The sequence below is a fragment of the Symphalangus syndactylus genome, chromosome 16 (assembly GCF_028878055.3).
Source record: "Symphalangus syndactylus isolate Jambi chromosome 16, NHGRI_mSymSyn1-v2.1_pri, whole genome shotgun sequence".
NCBI lineage: Eukaryota > Metazoa > Chordata > Mammalia > Primates > Hylobatidae > Symphalangus > Symphalangus syndactylus.
The window spans coordinates 24,259,545-24,278,551 of NC_072438.2; the positions used below are offsets into that span (position 1 = coordinate 24,259,545).

At 41.1% G+C, this 19,007-nt stretch overlaps 1 protein-coding gene across 14 annotated transcripts in view; it reads right to left on the bottom strand.

Annotated features, from left to right (window-relative positions):
• Nucleotides 1-19,007, bottom strand: part of LDB2 (LIM domain binding 2) — a 424,127-nt gene that overhangs the window by 4,113 nt on the left and 401,007 nt on the right. For 5 of the 14 annotated variants that reach the window (XM_063619413.1, XM_055246525.2, XM_055246529.2 and 2 more), the window contains 2 exons: nt 6,285-6,408; nt 2,845-2,996 (listed from right to left, as the gene is read on the bottom strand). In XM_063619413.1, the coding sequence (XP_063475483.1) occupies nt 2,845-2,996; nt 6,285-6,408 (276 nt within the window). Of the gene's footprint in view, nt 1-151; nt 293-2,844; nt 2,997-6,284; nt 6,409-19,007 lie in introns of those variants that run through there. The other 9 variants (XM_063619418.1, XM_063619417.1, XM_055246528.2 and 6 more) reach the window with 6 other exon arrangements.

Below are 19,007 nucleotides of genomic sequence, written 5' to 3' on the forward strand. Positions count from 1 at the left end.
AGAGGCAACAGCGAGCCATCTGAGAGAGGTCCATATGCCCTCAGCTTCCCACAAGGCCAACTTCTGCTCCTCGCTGGAAGCCCGGAGGTGCCACCAGCTCTCACCCATTTCACATCTTCTCACTAATCCCCCGTGCAAAGACCACCAACCTCTGAGGAGGACTGGAAGTGACTCCTTTCAGGGCCCCTCAATGCTTCTCCTTAAATTGGCCAGAAGGGGTCACTGCTGTTGAATGACACAGGTCTCCATCCCTCCCAGGGTTGAGGCTGCAGTTCGGGATCGCTCCTAGCCCCTGCTCATGGAGTGAGAAGCAGAATCCAAGGATTAAACCCTAGCCCTCGCCAGACACACACATCGCTGCCGAAGCAGCTACACAGACCACAGCTGTGGTCATAGTGGCACATGCCTTTGGACCAGACAGTGGATGCCTGCAGGTAGCATCTCTAGTTAACCAGTGGAATAGTGTTGATAACTCAGTAGACAGGGTTAAAAGATGTGGTCACCACAAGTCATCCAACGCTTATCATTTAATGTCCATTCAACTCCAGGACACACATGAATTTGTACATTTTCCTAATCTGGTTGTCCTTTCTGCCTCTCTGTGACATCTGACAATTTTACTTTATTAAAACATCTTTAACTGCATAGTGTGGAGATAGTGATGAAATCCAACTCTCATTTCCTAATGGTGCCTTGCTCTTAATCACACAAAATCCAAAGGGTCTCTACTTGTTATAAACCCTCTGGATACAGGTAACGTCCAGTAAAATACAGTTGTTGATTTGGAAGATAGGAGCATAACAGAGTACAGAACCTACATCCTCTTTCAAATGAAATCGAAATGATTCTGACTAGACGATATGTGTCAAAATATATGACACGTAAGCTGCTACTCTCAACTTCTACAACCATGTCAGACATCACTAATGGATGGCCCACCAAACCCAGACTAGACCTTAGAATCCTCCTCAATACCATACTCTGAGGGTTGGCAGGAGGGAGAAAATGTCCTTGCCATCCCTAGATTAGACAGCTCTTCGATGACAGGGCTTTGTTGTTGTTGTTGTTGTTTTTCACCTTGGTATTGCTGGTACCTGGCACAGTGTGGGCACATAGTAGGAGCTCAGAAAACATCTGTTGAACTGATGGGGATTCTTGCAGCTACAGTGCCTTTAAGTAGCTATGTCACCGTTTCAGAAACCTCTGAGATGCACTTTTTCTTATTTGCTAGAGGTAACTAATGAATGTTACTGCCTTTAACTCCGGGATTGGATAAAGAAATGGGCTCCTGTGTACACTTTTTCAGTTGATTTATCTAAATCAGGCCATTTTCTCTATTGAAAATTTCACCAGGATTGGGCATAACTTGATACTTTTTTAATAAAGAGACTCTTTACTTTCCTCTTTTGGTTTTTTCCCCTCATCTTCAGAGGTAATAGGTATAAAGCCTAGCTCAGAACGTGGAGGACTACCTGGAGACCCTTTTCATTATTTGAAGACTGCAATTTGTAACCTTGTAAAATGTAACATGGCACCTTCCATTTTAGGCTGGTCATTCTTCTCATGACCTCTTCTTTCTAATGCAACGGGAATGAAAAGTATATCCCCTGTCTGTGGGAGACAGGAGAAGAGAAACAACGGCCCAAGGAATCCTCAGGCTACTGATGGGGTTGGTTTTGGCCAAAGAGAACTGACCAGTGGAAAGTAGGTATAAGTAGGTGGGGGCAGATTTGAAAGACACACTTGGAAGTAAGTGGGGAATCCCTGTGCGAAGGTCCACTCGCACATGGGAGCGATAGAGCAGGATCAGAACAATAAGGGTAAGGATGAGAGCAAGAAGGGTGAGGGGGAAAACGTGGGAAAGACGGAAAAGGTAAAATTGGACTGGTTGAGGGATGTAACAAGAAATAGGGCAACTTTGGAAAACAGAGTATCTAAAAGGTATCCACGAAGCACTAAGAAAATCTCAGGACTTGAATGATGGCCAAACACCTGGTGACAGGGTGGTATGACAGGGACAGCAGAGAAGGAACAGAGGCACTTTAAAGGAGCAATGGACTTAAAGGAGGTAGTCTAATAAGGGGCTGGGGAGTTAGGAGATGGGAGGGAATTAGGCAGAAGGGACAGAATTCAAGAAGAATGAATAAGAGATGAAGAAAGTTCCTGTGCAGTTTTCATTATATGGGACTACCCTCAGCTGTCAGCTTTGGAATTCAAAGAAGTCCCCTTCCTAATGGTCTTTGTCAAGATCAAGAAATGAAAGAACGGGGCCAAGGGTTCGAGAGAGTTGAGACCAAACGAGAGGCTGATCCTCCCCCTTAGCTAATGAAATGGGCTAAGCAAGAGCTTCACTGAGCTGCATTTTTAGTGGCTGCCGGTTAATTACCTGAGTCTTAAAATAAGAGGGGAAGCCCATGTTGGGAAGGCCCAGTCAAATTACAATATGGGACTGAGCCGCTGGGAGCTAGTTTCCAGTGGAGCACAGGGTCTCCAATGATGGTGCTGAGAGGCCTTAATACGCCACCAGGCATGCTGCTAAGTGATATTTTAATTAAACCTTAAGTGACATATCTCCTGTCTGTGACTCTGATGGCTTTTTAATTCAGGTCCCATTGCAGCACGACTCTTAATATTCCTTTCTAATTCCCAGTTTGCAGGGGAAGGTTTCCATGGCAGAGTTCCTCCCTCCCATCCCAACCTCTGTCCCGGTCTTTTCTCCCTCCCCCACCTCCAACCTGCTCAGGATTTTTTTTTTTTTCCCAATGAAAAGAGACTTTAATTTGGGCCCTTTGAGTAGGAAGTAGACAGTTAGGATTTCGGGCCTAAGAGGAAAGTGAGACTTACAGGTACCTGACTGGACAGACTCAGGTTTGCGGCTGTGGTCTTCTTCTTGCTGCCAGTGCTGTTTGCGTTGTTCCCAGCGCTGCTGTTGGAAGTGCTGCTGGTGGAATTTTTCCTTTTTCTCCGTTTGGTTGTCGGTTGCCTTGTGGGTTCTGCTGCAATATGGAAAAGGGAAGAGGGATCAGTTCTAGGGCAAAAGCAACAAGGCAGTCATCAGTATGGTTCCTCTAAGGAAGCTGTCTTGGTAAACTGAAGAGTAGACTATTTAAACATTTTCCATTTCTTATAGCTTTAGAAAGAGTAAAAGGAGAAAACTGTAGATGTATTTTTAGCACAAAATATGTGACACTCTTTTCTTTGTATGTAGATCAAATAATTTTTATTTAATCGTTCTCTCTGATATGTATTTAATTTTGTAAAAATATTTTGTAGGTGTGTAACTACAAGTACCACTTTCATAATTGGATTTAAAATATTTTACCATTAGAAAATTTGGGAACCTTTTTTCCTCTGGTGTATCTTCTCTTTAAAACAAAGAGAGGACTCCTGGGATCCCTGGGGAACCTCCAAGGTACAAGTGAAGTATGAACTTTAGATAGCCAAATTCGTGAGCCAGTGTGCAACAGCAGCATCTACTGGTGAAATGTCATGTTGCAACCCACCTCTACTATAGCTTTATAGAATTCTCAAGTAAAGTCAGTTCCATCAGCTGTGGATGTGGCGCTTACGGATTCCTAAGTTCAGAAGGAATACCCATGGTTTGGGCCCTGCTGTTTAATGAATGCAACTAATTCCAAAATTGCTAGAAAAAAATATGTCTGAGTATATGGTATAGCCAGCATATTACTGAAGGGAAACTAGACCTCTTAAAGAAAGGCCTATTCAGAAATAGAGAAAAATATTTTGGACTCGAAGGATGGGGCAACCCTTTAATGGAAATATAGAGACCCAAGGTAAAGTGTGGTAAGAGAAATATTCTTTATTTATTTGTTTGTTTACTTATAAGGTATAAAACATTATGCAATGCCTGTCACTATTCTTAATGTTTCCAATGCACTATTTTATATTCAAAAAATCCTATTAGTTAGGAACTATTATTTTAATCTTTGTCTCATAAATGAGAAAGTTTCAGAAGCCTTCTCCTGCCAGTTACTGAATAAGTTGGAAATGGCAAGTAAGAGCATCCTTTTTGCTAGCTCTATTTTAGACCTGACTTTGATGGAGAGAAGGCAACTCAGTGCTACACTGGAACCAAAGAAGAGGGCCTTTTGTAACATTTTCTTAAAACACCTATGCTGGCTGGGTGCTATGGCTCATGCCAATAATCCTAGCATTTTGGGCGGACGAGGCGAATGGATTGTTTGAGCCCAGGAATTCGAGACCAACTTGGGCAACATGGTGAACCCCATCTGTACAAAATATACACAAATTAGCCAGGTGTGGTGATACGCACCAGGGGTCCCAGATGCTCTTGAGGCTGAGGTGTGAGAATCACCTGAGCCCGGAAGTCGAGGCTGCAGTAAGCTATGATTGTGCCACTGCAGTCCAGCCTGGGTGACAGAGCAAGACCATGTCTCAAAAACAAAGCAAAGCAAGACAAAACCAAAAAACCACCTATGCCACTTCTGATGGACAATGGGAAGGATCTTCCTCTAAGGCTCAGGGATACTCACTTAGTCCAACGAGTATCCCTGACTTCTGACTTTTGACTTTTCTACTTATCTACTATTTTGTATCGTCCATAAATATTTTGTCTCTTATGCTTAAAGATTTTCATCAAATGGTCTATCATTTCCTTCCATCGAGTTCAGGGTGCTTGTTCTGAAGGATGAGAGGAACAGGATATAGAACTGTTCCAGGCCATGGAGTTGAATAAAGGGTTGAGGAGGACATTCTAAAGTCCAGCAGATACTCAGGCCCACTCCTGAAAAGTATCTTCTTTCTTTGACCTTAAGAGTATAAATTTGGTGCTTTTTTAATTTGTACTTTGACCATGAAATTGGGGCAAGTGTACCTAAAATGCATACTCTGGACTATTCCCATTACCAGTGGATGGCTGTGGTAGTAAAATAATGGACTTTGGAGACATAAAAACCTTCTGGTGACACAGTCCTCCTTCATTTGTTAGCCATGAGACTGGCTGTGTCAAATTACTCCCTAAGTCTCAGAGCGCACTATATAAAATGGAGATAATACATTTAAAGTTATGGTAAGGATTCAATATTTTTGCATGTTTTATTCACTTTTGTAACTCCCAGTGGCTAGAACCACGTCTGAAGCCTAGTAAAACTCAATAAATAATTATTGAATGAATAAAGGAATTAATGAATAATATATCAATTATATATGCCTATGTTAGAAAATATAGCATTTGCTGAGTGGATTACTTTTTCTCCATAAAGTCTTATTAGCATTAAAAGAAAAAATAAAGCCAATTTAAGCACATTTAATATATTTGAAAAATAATATTCCAAAAGTCTAAAATTCCCATAAGATGGGGATGTAACTATTCTACATAAAATAACACTTATTTTCTCAGCTTTCTAAATATGTACTTGATTAAATTTGCTATACTCATTTTACATAAAACCCCTGGCCAATTACCAGCCGAAGGTGACCATTATATTTTGCGATTCAGAAAGCTATGTGCCTCATGTTAATAATTACTCTTTATAAAAATAATTTTTAGCGAATGGATACGTTTTGCTTTTATGATGAATGAGGCTCAACACACGCCTGGGAGTGAAAGTGTATTAGATAGGAAGACAATTAATGATGACTTGAAGCAGTAATTTCAGAACCCCAGCAGGAGACTATAGTATCTAAACTGCATTCTAGGGAAGTGAGGGAAATGGAATCGCTTATATATTCTCTTCATGATCAGAACTTTTGATACAATATATCTTTAAAAATAGAGGAAACTTCATTTTTCCTTCATCCTTTCCTCCTTTCTTCCTTCATCCTTTCCTCCTTTCTTCCTTCCTTCTTTCCATCCCTTCTTTTTTTCTCCTTGCCTTCCTCATCTTCCCTTTCTTCCTTCCTTTTCATAATTTCTGTCATTCTTAAAAAACAAAAACCTAAAACATTAGGCCGTGAGAAGCCAGCAGTCTGGCTCAGTGGAAGAACCACTACATTGGAAGACAGGAACCCCTGGCTCTGATCTCAGCTTTGCCAACGACCTTCTTGATGACATTGAACACGTCATTTTACCTCTCTGAGTTGCAGGTCGTAATCTGGTAAGTGAGGAGACTGTAGATAATTCTTAAGGATGTTTGCCTGTCACAGATTCATTGTCTTTATGTCCACAACCACGGTCAGAATATCCCTAATAAGCTACTTATCCTGATACATGAATGATCACTTTCTTCTTTTTCACATCACTTCATCCCTGGAAGACACCTCTGAAAACGTGTTTAGAGAGAGAGTGAAGAATGAGGGTGTACCTGGCGGAGCCACCATCCGCTGCCACTTCTGAAATAAGCAGGTCTTCAGGCAGTCTCGGGGACTGAGGTTGTAAGTTTTATGTCTCGACATCAGTTCCTGCATTGGCTCCAATATTACACACAACTGCAAGAAGTTCAAAGTCATTGGCATTTCACTACTTTATAATACTAATTACAATAAATAATGTTAACAGCTGGAATCAAGTAGACAGCTTTGAGGATACTTTTATTTTCCTGGTTTTGATTTTCTTTATATAAATGTGAGGAAAAAGAAATATTACAAAAACTTGATTATATCTACTTAATTATCATTTATAATATGATATCACAGCTGAATGTGATTCACACAGATACACACACAAACACACACATACATGCGCACACACACACCTGTACAGACAATGGGGTGGATATATGTAGCTCTATTCTGAATTCAAATAACTCTTTCTGGTTAAAAACAAACCAAAACAAAAACGAACAAACAAACAAAAAAAACCCCTCTTCTTTCGGCATGCTTGGATTTCTACTCTGGTTGCTGCTCTTGTTTGTATAACCACACGCTGTGAGTTACAATGCTAGTTTATGCAGATTGGTAGTGAAATCCATCTTTTAAACTGGAGAACAGAGTAGCAACTACAGGCACTTTTTGATCTTAACTCTTAGAAAGGTGGATGGTGAATGCTATTTTATTTTTATTCATGTACTCATCTGTATTTTATACATGATGATACTGTAAATAACATGTCAACATTCATTCAATGTGGGAGGTTTTTTGTGGTTCTGCATACAGACATCTTGTTCCTTCCTTTGGTTAGATTTTTTTCAGCCTTACTTTGGTCTAAGACATCTGATGACAAAGATTAATGAGGGAAACAAGAAGATAAAACCATTTAGGATTGCCTTGGACTTTTCCAAATTCCTTCTCAATTGGAAGCTTATCAGAATACCACTGCATTGAGAGTACTGTACTCACGAGGACAGAGACCACAATTTGGAATTGTACATTAATCACTATTGCAATTACAATGATATAAATATTGGCCATGCACCTTCTGTGAAAAAGCATCACCTTTTATGAAAGACAGATGTGCAGTCTTCAGTGTCATCAGCCTACCTTCCTTACTAGCCCCTCTTCTTATGCCATCCCTCATCTTGAACGTGTCCCTAGAGGCCACTCTGCTTTTGGTCCTCTGAGCTCTCTCTACCTGGAATTCTTCTCTCCCCTCCTCCTGGAGAATGCTCACTCATCCTTGAAGACATAGTTACTTCTTCTGTTAAGCCTTCCTCCCAGATGTGCACCTCTCCCGACACAGGCTGAGCTGCGTGCCTCTCTTCAGTTCTCCATAGCACCCAGCTCCTTCTGCTGTATGGACTCACTCATTCATGCTATGAAACCATCTGCTTCTAAGTCTGCCTTTACCACTAGGCCATGAATTCTTCCAAGGCTGAGACTACGCCTTTTATCTCTGTGTTCTTAGTTTAACTCAAATGAATAGATGCATTTAAAGAGTGATTCTTAGAAAGTCTGGAGGATCTTCCTATGCTGACGTTTCTCGAAGTGTGATCTAAGAAACACTTCCATCAGAATCAAATGGGCTGACTGTTAAAAATTCAGATTTCAGGGCTATGCCACTTCTGTTTCATTGGGTCTTGAGGTGGGGTTCCAAATCTGCATACCCCTGTTGGGGCTCAGAAAATGATACCCCCAAGTGAAGGCCTCTGTATAAAGCAAAGTTTGTCTTTTACTTTCTCCTGCCCTACTCTCTGCCATCCCTCATTCTCCCCCACAGCAAGCCACAGAAACTAGAATGCCTCTTCCCCAAGGAAGGTCATAGAAACCAGAACCTATCCCTGCCAAAGGTAGACGTAAAATCTAAACTTATTATTCTAACTTTTCCCTGACTTTCTATGTAAGAGCTGACCATAAAGAAATTCTGTGATCTGCTTTGGAGGTAGGTCATAAGACCCACATTCCAGCAAGGATCCTGTCCCATACCCAGGAGGAAGGAGTGCTGAGTGGAGAGACCAAGAAGAATCTGAACAGACAGACCTTGCTGCGTTGCCCTACTCAGTTATTCCCATTAGGTCATACTCTTTGTCCAATCACAGTCCAACACAGTTGTGTATTCCTCATTGAGCCCAAACATAAAAATGAATCATTTTTCCTGTATCTTTGGGTCTTCATTCTGAAGGCTCCTGTGTCATGTAAAACTTTGATTCAATAAATATGTTATACTTTTCTCTCGTTAACTTTTGTTATAGGAGTGACTCTTATAATAGGTAAGAATAGGAATCACACTTTTTGTATCCCTACGCCCTCACATAATTCTGACAAACACGACTAGAATTTGAGGTCCACTAACCTATATATCCAGGGCTTTTGAATAGATAATAGAGACAGCAAGACTTGCACAAACCCCCAGTGGTGTCCAGTTCTAAATCCATCCTCTTCTCACTTCCTCCAACTGTCTCATGTTCTCTTCCTTCCTTCTTAAGTCTAAGCATGATAATTATGTTTACCTAGAAAGGTTCTTCAGTTGTTTGTACCTATTACTGACCTAAGCTTGCTTAAACCATTCATCCCATTTAAGGGCCAGCTGCACTTTTCTTTCATTTGTAATTTCTCTGGAAGACAATAAGATTCAAAGTCTGAACAACGCAAGGAATATGCGCATCACAGGGGCCAAAACATCAACCTTAGTAAATCAGGCTGTAAAGTAATGAGACCTGGGTTAGTAATGCTGGATCTTCAGTCTTGCTTACTTTGATGTCCTTTTTGAAATCTAAAGTGTTAATATGGAAAAACCTGTGAAAAAGGCAAGATTACTATACAGTTAACTCCATATTCCAACATTATGAAGACTGTGTGCATTACTCGGTTAAGAATTCCTTGCTGATCCCACTACAGGGTATATCCCCAAATGAAGATAAATCCTTCTACCAAAAGGACACCTTCACTCATATGTGCATTGCAGTACCACTCACAATAGCGAAGACATGGAATCAACCCACGTGCCCATCAATGGTGGATTGGATAAAGAAAATGTGGTACACATTCACCATAGAATACTACACAGCCATAAAAAAGAACAAAATCAAGTTCTTTGTAGTAACATGGATGCAGCTGGAGTCCATTATTCTAAGTGACTTAACACAAAAGCAGAAAACCAAATACTGCATATTCTCTTATAAAAGAGAGCTAAACACTGGGCACATATGGCACAAAGATGGGAACAATGACACTGGGCACAAAAGCAGAAGGGAGGGTTGAAAAACTACCTATCAGGTGCTATGTTCACTATTTGAGTGACAGTGTCAATAGAAGCCCAAACCTCAGCATCACATAACATGCACGTGTAACAAACCTGCACATGTACCTCCTGAATGTAAAATAAAAATTGTAAAAAAGATGCTTTGCTACATATCAAAGTGTAGGTTACAGACTACTTCATTGCCTTTCCAAGCCATCACTGCTCACCAGACCAAAAGGAGTGAAAGATTCCACAATCATCTATGCAAGTAGATTTAAGAGTGGGTTATCCCTCAAAGAAGTACCACTGCATCTATTATTAAGCAAGAATGGTAAGAAAAGCTTCAGAGAAATCCTAAAGACTAGGAAACATTTTAGAGTATTTTTTTTTAGTATTTAAAACAGTTAAAAATCTTTTCAACATTTTCAAATTATTTTCATTTGGTTCATTTACCACTCATTGTAAATGAGCTTACTCTGGAGATAAAATACATGGGTGGAGTGGAACAAACATGGATTTACAAGCTGTCTACGTATGGATTATTTATTTATTTATTTTATTTATTTATTTTTTGAGACAGAATCTCACTCTGTCGCCCAGGCTGGAGTGCAGTGGTGTGATCTTGGTTCACTGCAGGCTCTGCCTCCTGGGTTCACACCATCCTCCTGCCTCAGCCTCCTGAGTAGCTGAGACTACAGGTGCCCGCCACCAAGCCCAGCTAATTTTTTGTATTTTTTTTTGGTAGAGACGGGGTTTCACTGTGTTGTCCAGGATGGTCTCAATCTCCTGACCGCATGATCTGTCCGCCTCGGCCACCCAAAGTTCTGGGATTACAGGTGTGAGCCACCACGCCCAGCCTAGGTATGGATTTTGACTGTCACTAGATATGCATCCTTGAGTAAGTTATTTAAAAACACTGGGTTTCAGTTTCACCTGCAAAACAATACCCATCTTATATACTGTTGTGAGAATTTGAGTTAATATGTCTAATGCATGACTGTTTAATAATCTGTAGATATTATTATATATTAGCAAGCATGCAAAGGTTGCAATACAAACTACATTTCTATTACTTTACATCAACAAACATTTATTGAGCCTCCTCCTAAGTATCAAGCATTCTGCTTGGTGCTGGGGACACAAAAATGAGAATAACACAATCTCTGCCCTTAGAGGGAATCCTTAAAAATGCTTTAAGTATATTAATAAAACTATCCTGTCTTAGGAAATCACATTCTTCCAAAGCAAGTATTTTTCATTGTGTGACAAGGTAGATGGTGGGGGTGACCTGTTTGGACCTAGAAAGGACTATCAGCATTGGGCATGCTATGAAATGGGAGAGTTACACTTGTTGTGAGGACCCATGAGCTCATCGTCTTTTCCTTCTTTGCGGTGACTTTCCTCTCTGGGTTTCCAGCAACATTTATTTTCAGGTGCTAATCCTCAAAATTTATCCCTTTCCCTTTAATGTAAAAATATCTTCCCATCGCTGTAACCCACCCCAAAGGAGCTTGCATCTCTGAATGCTAATCAAGAATCCCCAAAATCATTTTTCTTCCAGTGGAGAGTCCGGGGCTGGAGAGGCAGCCCTCCCCTTATTCATGTATGCAAATGAGGCTGCTTCTCTGCTGCAAAGATGCACTGGCTTTGCTGGGCTCTGTGCTGTAGGTGGCAGAACTAACTCAGATAAGATCCTGTCGTCTTTGGCAGTAAGCCAGTGCATCCTGGGAACAGCAAAGGCCTGGGGCATTATGAAATGAAATCAGGAAGCAGGTTTGGGGAGTGGGTTCCGTTAGTTGCTAGTCAAATCCGTTGGGAGCTGCTGTTCCTACCCTCCGTGAGGTCTGAGACCCTCATGAGAATCTGGTGACGGCTATGCAGCCTGTCTTTCAAATTTTGTACAAAATTTCTGGTGGTTGTTGAATCCTCTATAGCCCCATCCATCGACTGTAGGAAGAGTCCCCTGTTTGTAATAAGTATGAGCCAGGTTACAAGATCTATGCCTTTTCCTCATTACCCCACTCCACATACACATAAAAAAAAACCAGTCAAATGCACATTATAGAACTGAGCATAATAACACATGGTCCTTTGATGTGGAAAAAATTAATCTGCACAGTCAGGACAGCTACAAAGCGCCCACTGGACTTGTTCCCTTTGCCTAAAAAGGAAGGCCACAGACAACATGTTTGCAACATCTGCAGCAGCCTACATGCAGGCTTGCACTTTCATTTGGTCTCTTCCTGGGGTAGTACCGGCGTGAAGAATATCATGAGGAATCCCAGGACACTGTGGAAAGGGAAGGGATCAGCAAGGCCTGAGATCACTCTTTGAATATAAAATCCATAAACATGGAGTCCCTGTCAAGTCCAGATAGGATCCCTAAAAAAGCCATTGTTCATCCTGGCAAAGTTCCAAGGACACCTTTTTGCAGATTTAGTGAATGTTTTAGGCTGAGCTTGCTCCCCTATGCTTCTGACCTCTTTTTTTCTGAGATTCTGGCCCCAACACTGACCCCTTGGTATGAAATTTTGTAATCACAACAGGAACTTGATGAATGAGTGGATGGATGGATGGATGGATGGATGGATGGATAATAGATAGCTTGGCCAGATTTATAGCAAGGGGTCATTTGTTAATGGCAGACAAATCAGGCATGGTCCTGTGTGCTCTGAAGTGATGAATTTGTTCATTTGATAAATAAATGATTGTCTCTTGCATGCAAAATGCTTTGCACAATGCATATGTATATCCTGGCCAGGCAGGAAGCTCTTAGCTCAGTCCCAGGATTCCTGCCTTTTCATATTAACAGAGGGCCTAACAAATGTAGACAGTGCAGTGTTTTGCTCTTGTTTTGCTTTTCATCTGACAGCTCTCCTGGAGAAATTTGATTCTTTTCACTACACACTCATATCCATTCTTCTGGGGCATCTCATTGCCCAAATCTCAGGAACAGGTGGTGCTTGTCAGAGCTGGCTGTGAACTACAAAGCGGTATTTGATCATCTCCCAATCTAGGCTCCATCTACCATCAACATTTTAATTCCATCTTTTTTGTGTGACATCCTATGGCCTTGAACCTTCTGCTCTTTGTATGTAGGTCTCTTCAGAGTTGCTAGGTCAACGCGTTGCTCAGACCTTTGCTTGTGTTTTTTTTTGTTTTTGTTTTTGTTTTTTTTTGCTTAAAAGGTCTTCTCTCCTCTTTCCCAGTCATCTTAACTAGGATTTGGCAAACTATGACCTGTGGACTAAATATCCAGGCTTACTTACTATCTATAGCTGCTTTTGTGTTACAGCAAAGCTCAGTAGTTGGACAGCCCACAAATTAAAAAATACTCACAATCTTGTCCTTCACAGAAAGTTTGTTGACCCTTGAACTAAATCGGTACTATTCCAAGGAGGTGGCTGCAAATGACTTGTTACGTCTCCATAATAGGATAAAGAGCTTGAGGCAGAGCATGTTCAATTCACTGCTTCCTTTATTGAGAAAGTTTTGCATTAAAAAGGTATCAGATCAACTAAACAATATGCCCAGTGACATAGTTGAGTTATATCCTGGAGAGAGCTCCTTTACTTATTACGAACCAGTCGCCCACACTAAGTCACACTATCTGAACCATTTAAGGTCCTCCAAGGTCCAGCTCAAATCCCACCTCTGTCTCTGACCATCCTATCCTGCAAGGGACTCTTTTGCTTCTATAGAACTTATCATGAATCTTTGCACATCCCAGTGTTTATATTTGCATTAGAAATTTTCCTTTCTTGTGGCCTTGTTCACCTTTTATCTACGGCAAGTTATATTTTACTTTTATTTAACACGGTATTAGGTATACTCAAATATTTGTTGAATCATAACTTAATAATATCTACATAATGCCTAGCCTATGTCTATCCCTGGAGTATGCACCTTAAATTATTATATCATTAACCCTCACCCCCACCTTTTGGCCCACTTTTACAGGTGAGAAAACTCATACCCAAACCCATTAAATCATCCAGAACTAGTGATAAAGAATGTGGTTCCTACAGTGTATCCAAGGCAATACAGCTATTTGAAGGGCAGAGAAGAGTTTCCGTCAAGTTTCTCTGACTTCAACCCTGTACCTTTAACTGCTAACTGCTCTGTTATTTACCTCTGTGAATATCAGTGGCTTAAATGACTTCTAAGATACCAAGTTCAAAGCCTTTCACTGTTTTTGTGTTTCTCTTTGCAAACAGTATTGATCCAGAGCTAATACATGGCAAACTTGGGGGTTTGAACCCAGATGAATCTGGTTCCAAAACCTACACAGAGAGGTAGGTGATGCGGAAGTGTGTAGGTTTTGGAATCAGATTCATCTGGGTTCAAGCCCTCCAAGTCAGCCATTGTCCATCTACGTGTTCTTGGCCAAGAATTTTAGCCTCTCTGAATCTCAGTTTCCTCATCTAGAAAATGGGGATAATACTACTTATCTCTGACAGTTTGAAACAAAGCAAGTAAGCCCTTAATACAAAAGCCTGGAACTAGGTCAGCACTCAAAAGATGAACACTGTTGTGATGAGAAATGCTATGGCCTTAAAGGCCAGCCCCACTGAGCCAGGAGCTCAATGTATTATGGGACTGAGAAGCTTCTTTGGGAAGTAAGTCACATTGTCTCTGGAAGTCTTAGGGCCACTAGATACAATGAATGCCCCAAAGAGTAGTAATCAGACCAATGGTACATGGCATTTTAGTAGCTAACGTCTCCGATAATAACCCATATTTAGAATTCAGTGATAAATACCAAATGTTCAATTCCACAGCCAGGTTTTTTTACCCTCCCCTCCCTGCCGCCCCACCGCCAGTAATTTACTCCTTTGGCTAAATCTGTACTAGAAAGACATCAGATGATGGGGGTGTGGGGAGATTAAAAAACAAACTCTTATCTAAGAGTGAAGGAGTCTCTCCTAATTAAGAAACACATAATGAAAAGATAATATATGGAATCTAAAAGAAAAAAAAAGCAAATAATCCCCACTAAGAAGCAGATAAGAATGAATAACAGGCATCCACATGACTAAACTCACTCTGCTCTGAAGAGGAAGAACAAGGGATAGAGGAAACACTTTCCCTTAGAAGCGATGCAATTCCAAAACATCAGATTATGATTCAGGTTTATTTCCTGATAGGATTAAAGGTAGATTGGTTGTCAAATTCAAAACATCCTCTTTTTATCTGAAGATTCAACTGGGGGTTGTGTTGCCTTTTCTCAGTTTGTGTGCAAATTGATTACTCATGAAAGTTATCGCATCCAACCCTGGAGACAGGGAATCCCTCTGTTCTCAGGCAGAGGAGAGTGGCGACAGCTGTCACTCCAGTCTTGAAGGGACCATCCTTCTTCCAGAGTGATCTTGCCCGATTTCACTTTTGAGGCTGTTGGGAAGGAGGCCATTGACTGCTTTTCTGACCCACCCAGGGGAGAAGTGCTTGGACTGTTTTCCTACCCTGGGGTAGCCCTGTCAGACTAGCCAAGCTCATGATTTCTGCTGCATCCCTTAGGCCTGTGAAGAGACCATTCAAGGCCCCTTCTGTTCTGTTCTTTACCTCTGATTCTACAGCCATAATTTCTCTGCCATATATTCCTGCACGGGCACCCCCTTCCACAATGCTCGGGTTATTTGCCTCTTTGCTCTTAGCCTTGTCTCTTCCTTCCAGCTCTGCATGGCAGGAGACAAGCCTCTGCACATTATTTCCCAGCTGTCTTTGCCAACTGGCTTCAGGTGAGGTTTGGCCAGTTGGAGGTAACCAGGGAGATTAGAGAGAAGCAGGTTGTGTTCGTTTCTTAGGACTGCCATATCCTGGTACCACGGACTGTGTGGCTTAAAACAACAGGAATGTATTCTGTCTGTTCTGGAGGTTGGAAATCTGAAATCAAGGAGTAGGCAAGGCCGAGCTCCCTCTGAAGGCTCCCATGAAGAATCCTGCCATGTCTCGTCCTAGCTGCTGGTGGCACCTGCAATCCTTGGGGCTCATTGGCTCATAGCTGCATCACTCCAATCTCTGCCTCCATCTGCACATGGCCTTTCCCCTATGTGTCTCTGTCCTCTCCTCTTCTTATAAGGACACCAGTAATTAGATTTAGGGTGTACCCTAAATCCAGAATGACTTCATGCTGAGATCCTTAACTGATAACATCTGCAAAGACTCTACTCCCAAATAAGGTCACATTCTAAGTTTCCAGGGGAATATGAATTTTGAGGGAGCCTATTCAACCTACTCTATGGTTAAGGAAATAAGGAGGGGTATTTCTTGTCTTCTCTGTAGTTCAGGTAGCCTTTTCAGCAGCTGTCATCAGACATATCCACTACAGTTCCAGCTGACACCAGGTGACCCTACACCTTCTGCCTTTGTTCTTCTAGCCCCAGGAGTGGCAATTGCTAATCTTAGTGCTTCCTCATCTTCCTGTGATTGCTTGTCCAGCTCCAACATCTTTATAAGCATATACTAAATTTCCTCTATTAAATTATCAGGTGTGCGTTTTGTTTTCCTGGGTGGACTCTGATTGACATACATGGTTTATAAGAAATCAGAGAATATGTGCAAGATGAAGGATTTGGGGTGTCTGGGAGCCTCGTGTGTTGTGGCTAGGCATGCAGATTCAGCTTCAGTTCAAACTCCAGCTACTTAATAAGGCGGTGACATTGGGCAAGTGACTTAATCTCTCGGTGTTTCAGTCTCCTCATCAGCAAGGTTGGTATAACGATAGTAACTAACTAGTAGGGTAATTAGCAGAAACAAGCAAATTTATTTGAGGTTTTTACCTAGGTTCTGGCTTATGGAAAGTGCTCTATACATGTTTAATATGATTGGACTATTACCAAGAGGAGGGCAGGGGTTTCACAGAAGACACTTTAAAACTTGGCACGACCTACTTGTTAAAATTGTATAGATATTCCCCGCCGTGTGTGTGTGCGCGCACGAGTGTGTGTATGTGTGTGTGTATGTATGTACAGTTGGCCCTTCTTATCTGGGGGTTCCACATCTGTGGATTCAACCAACCACAGGTCAGAAATATTTAAAAAATAATGGATGGTTGTGTCAATACTGAATACGTACAGACTTTTTTTCTTGTCATTAGTTCCTAAACAATGCAGCATAACAACTACTTATTTAGCATTTACATTGTATTAGATATGATAAGTAATCCAGAGATGATTTAAAATATATGAGCAGAAGTACAAAGGTTATGTGCAAATATACGATTTTATATTGGGGATTATGGTGTCTGTGGGTCCTGCAACAAATCCCCTATGGATACTGAGGAACAACTCTATGTATCTCTGTATATATAGAGAGAAATGTAAATATACACACACACATAACCTGAAAATTAGATTTTGATGATACAATGGATGTCTAAAAAGTATTGGTCACTCTGTCTATGGTATATATAACTTGTTCTGACCATTGGGCTATTGCCTCAAATATCCCATCTGTGGGTTCCAGCAGCATCTCTAAATTCTAGGGCACAGTAGTTAGATGTTTACAAAAGAAAGAGGAATCATCTGCCTGGAAATACACCACAATCATTAACAAACATCTACGGAGTGCTGTGTGTCACCTAGAGAGGTACAAGCAAATTTCTGGTAAGTTTTAAATATTCCTATTTACGAATTATTGTCCTTCAGTTCAGCCAAGGCACTAAAAATGAAGGCCACTGGCTCAGAATTACTCTAAATGGCCTCAGACACTGACTCTCTATTGTCTGTCACTATATTAGTCAGGATTCTTTAGAGAAACAGAACCAATAGGGTATGTATATGTACATACGCATGTGTGTACATATGTATTTTAAGGAACTGGCTCATGTGATTTTATGGGTTACAAGGTCCCAAAATCCATAGAGTTTCCACAGGCTGGAAACTCTCAATAGTACCAAATTCTATATATACTGGTTTTTTTTAACCTATATGTAGATACCTATAATAAAGTTTAAGGTACAACAGCAAAACTAGCAAGAATTTCTTTATCTTTCTTCACAATTTCACAGGTAGAAGATTCATTCTTACTGTAGCTCTTAGTCACTTCAGGACTCTTTATTAAGTTGAGAACTTTTCACTTAAACACTTTATGGCTTCTTTTTGACATATCTGAACAGCCAGCATCACTACTCTTGCATTTGGGGAGCATTATTAATTAAAGGTTACTTGAACACATGAACTGCCATACTGCGACAGTCAATCTGATAACCAAGCAGGCTACTCAGGGACTAATGGGTGGGTAGTGTAGATAGTGCGTATCCATTGGACAAAGGGATGATTCATGTTCCAGGTGGGACACAGGACAGTGTGGGGTTTCATTACACTGCTCAGAATGGCAATTTAAAACTCATGAATAGTTTATTTCTAGACTTCCAGAATTTTCTCTTTAATATTTTCTGACCATGGTTGACCATAGGTAACTGAAACTGCAGGAAACAAAACCGTAGGTAAGAAAGGCCTACAACAACTAATACTACACCCTAGCTAAGTTGACACTTAAAATTAACTATTAGCGTGCCCCCCACTAGACTATAAACAATTAGAGGGCTGGACTGTATCCTGTGAGTTTATTTTATTTCTTTTTCAAGTTACCAAGCAATAGGTCTGATGTTTGTGGAAGGAATGAATGCTTGAAAATAGGGATACAGTAGGATGGAAAACAAATGGACCAGATCTTGCTTTATCCATTTCATAACGGTAGTAACCTGGGGCACATTATTCAAGCATGTATCACATAGTATTTATCAGGCACCCTCTATATGCTCAGGAAGGAGAGTGGCACTCGGGATGCAGTGGTGAACATAGCAGTTGCAGCTCCCTCCCCTGAGGCTTCCTATTGGAGAGAGAGACAGGTGATAAACAAGGATTCCAAACTGGATGCACATAATAAACAAGGGCAAAGTGTGTCAGGAAGGGCTGCCTGAGCAATCAATATTTAAGTTGAGACATACGAAGATGAATTAGGAGTCAGCCAGGTGAAAGAGAAGATTCCTAAGATAGAGGCAGGGAGGGTATCTCAGGCAGAGGAAATATATGTGTAAATGCAAGAGGACAGGGCATTGGAAACCACCACATGATGGAAAGAGAGTATGAGGGAGGGGCTGAGAGCCTGAGCTGCAGTGGACAGGCAGGCAGGGATCCGGTTAATCAAAGCCTCACTTTCTGCCCCATAGAGGAGCTAAGAGGCACAGACGATGTAGGCAAAAACATTCTGTGTTTGATAAACCCTCTGCAAATGCCATTAGGGTTTACATTAAACTGAAATGTGTCAAACGCAATATTGCTCTTTCATCCATGTTTCCTGAACATGAGAAGAGCATCAGCATTTTGATGTGTTTGGTGGAACAAAGCACCAAATATCCCAAAAGGCAAACAATGGCTGCTTGGAGACTGACCCCCAGCATAGGAACCCTTTGCAATTATCCATCCTTGCCTCACTGGAAATATGCAGCTTTTATAGCATATTGGTTATT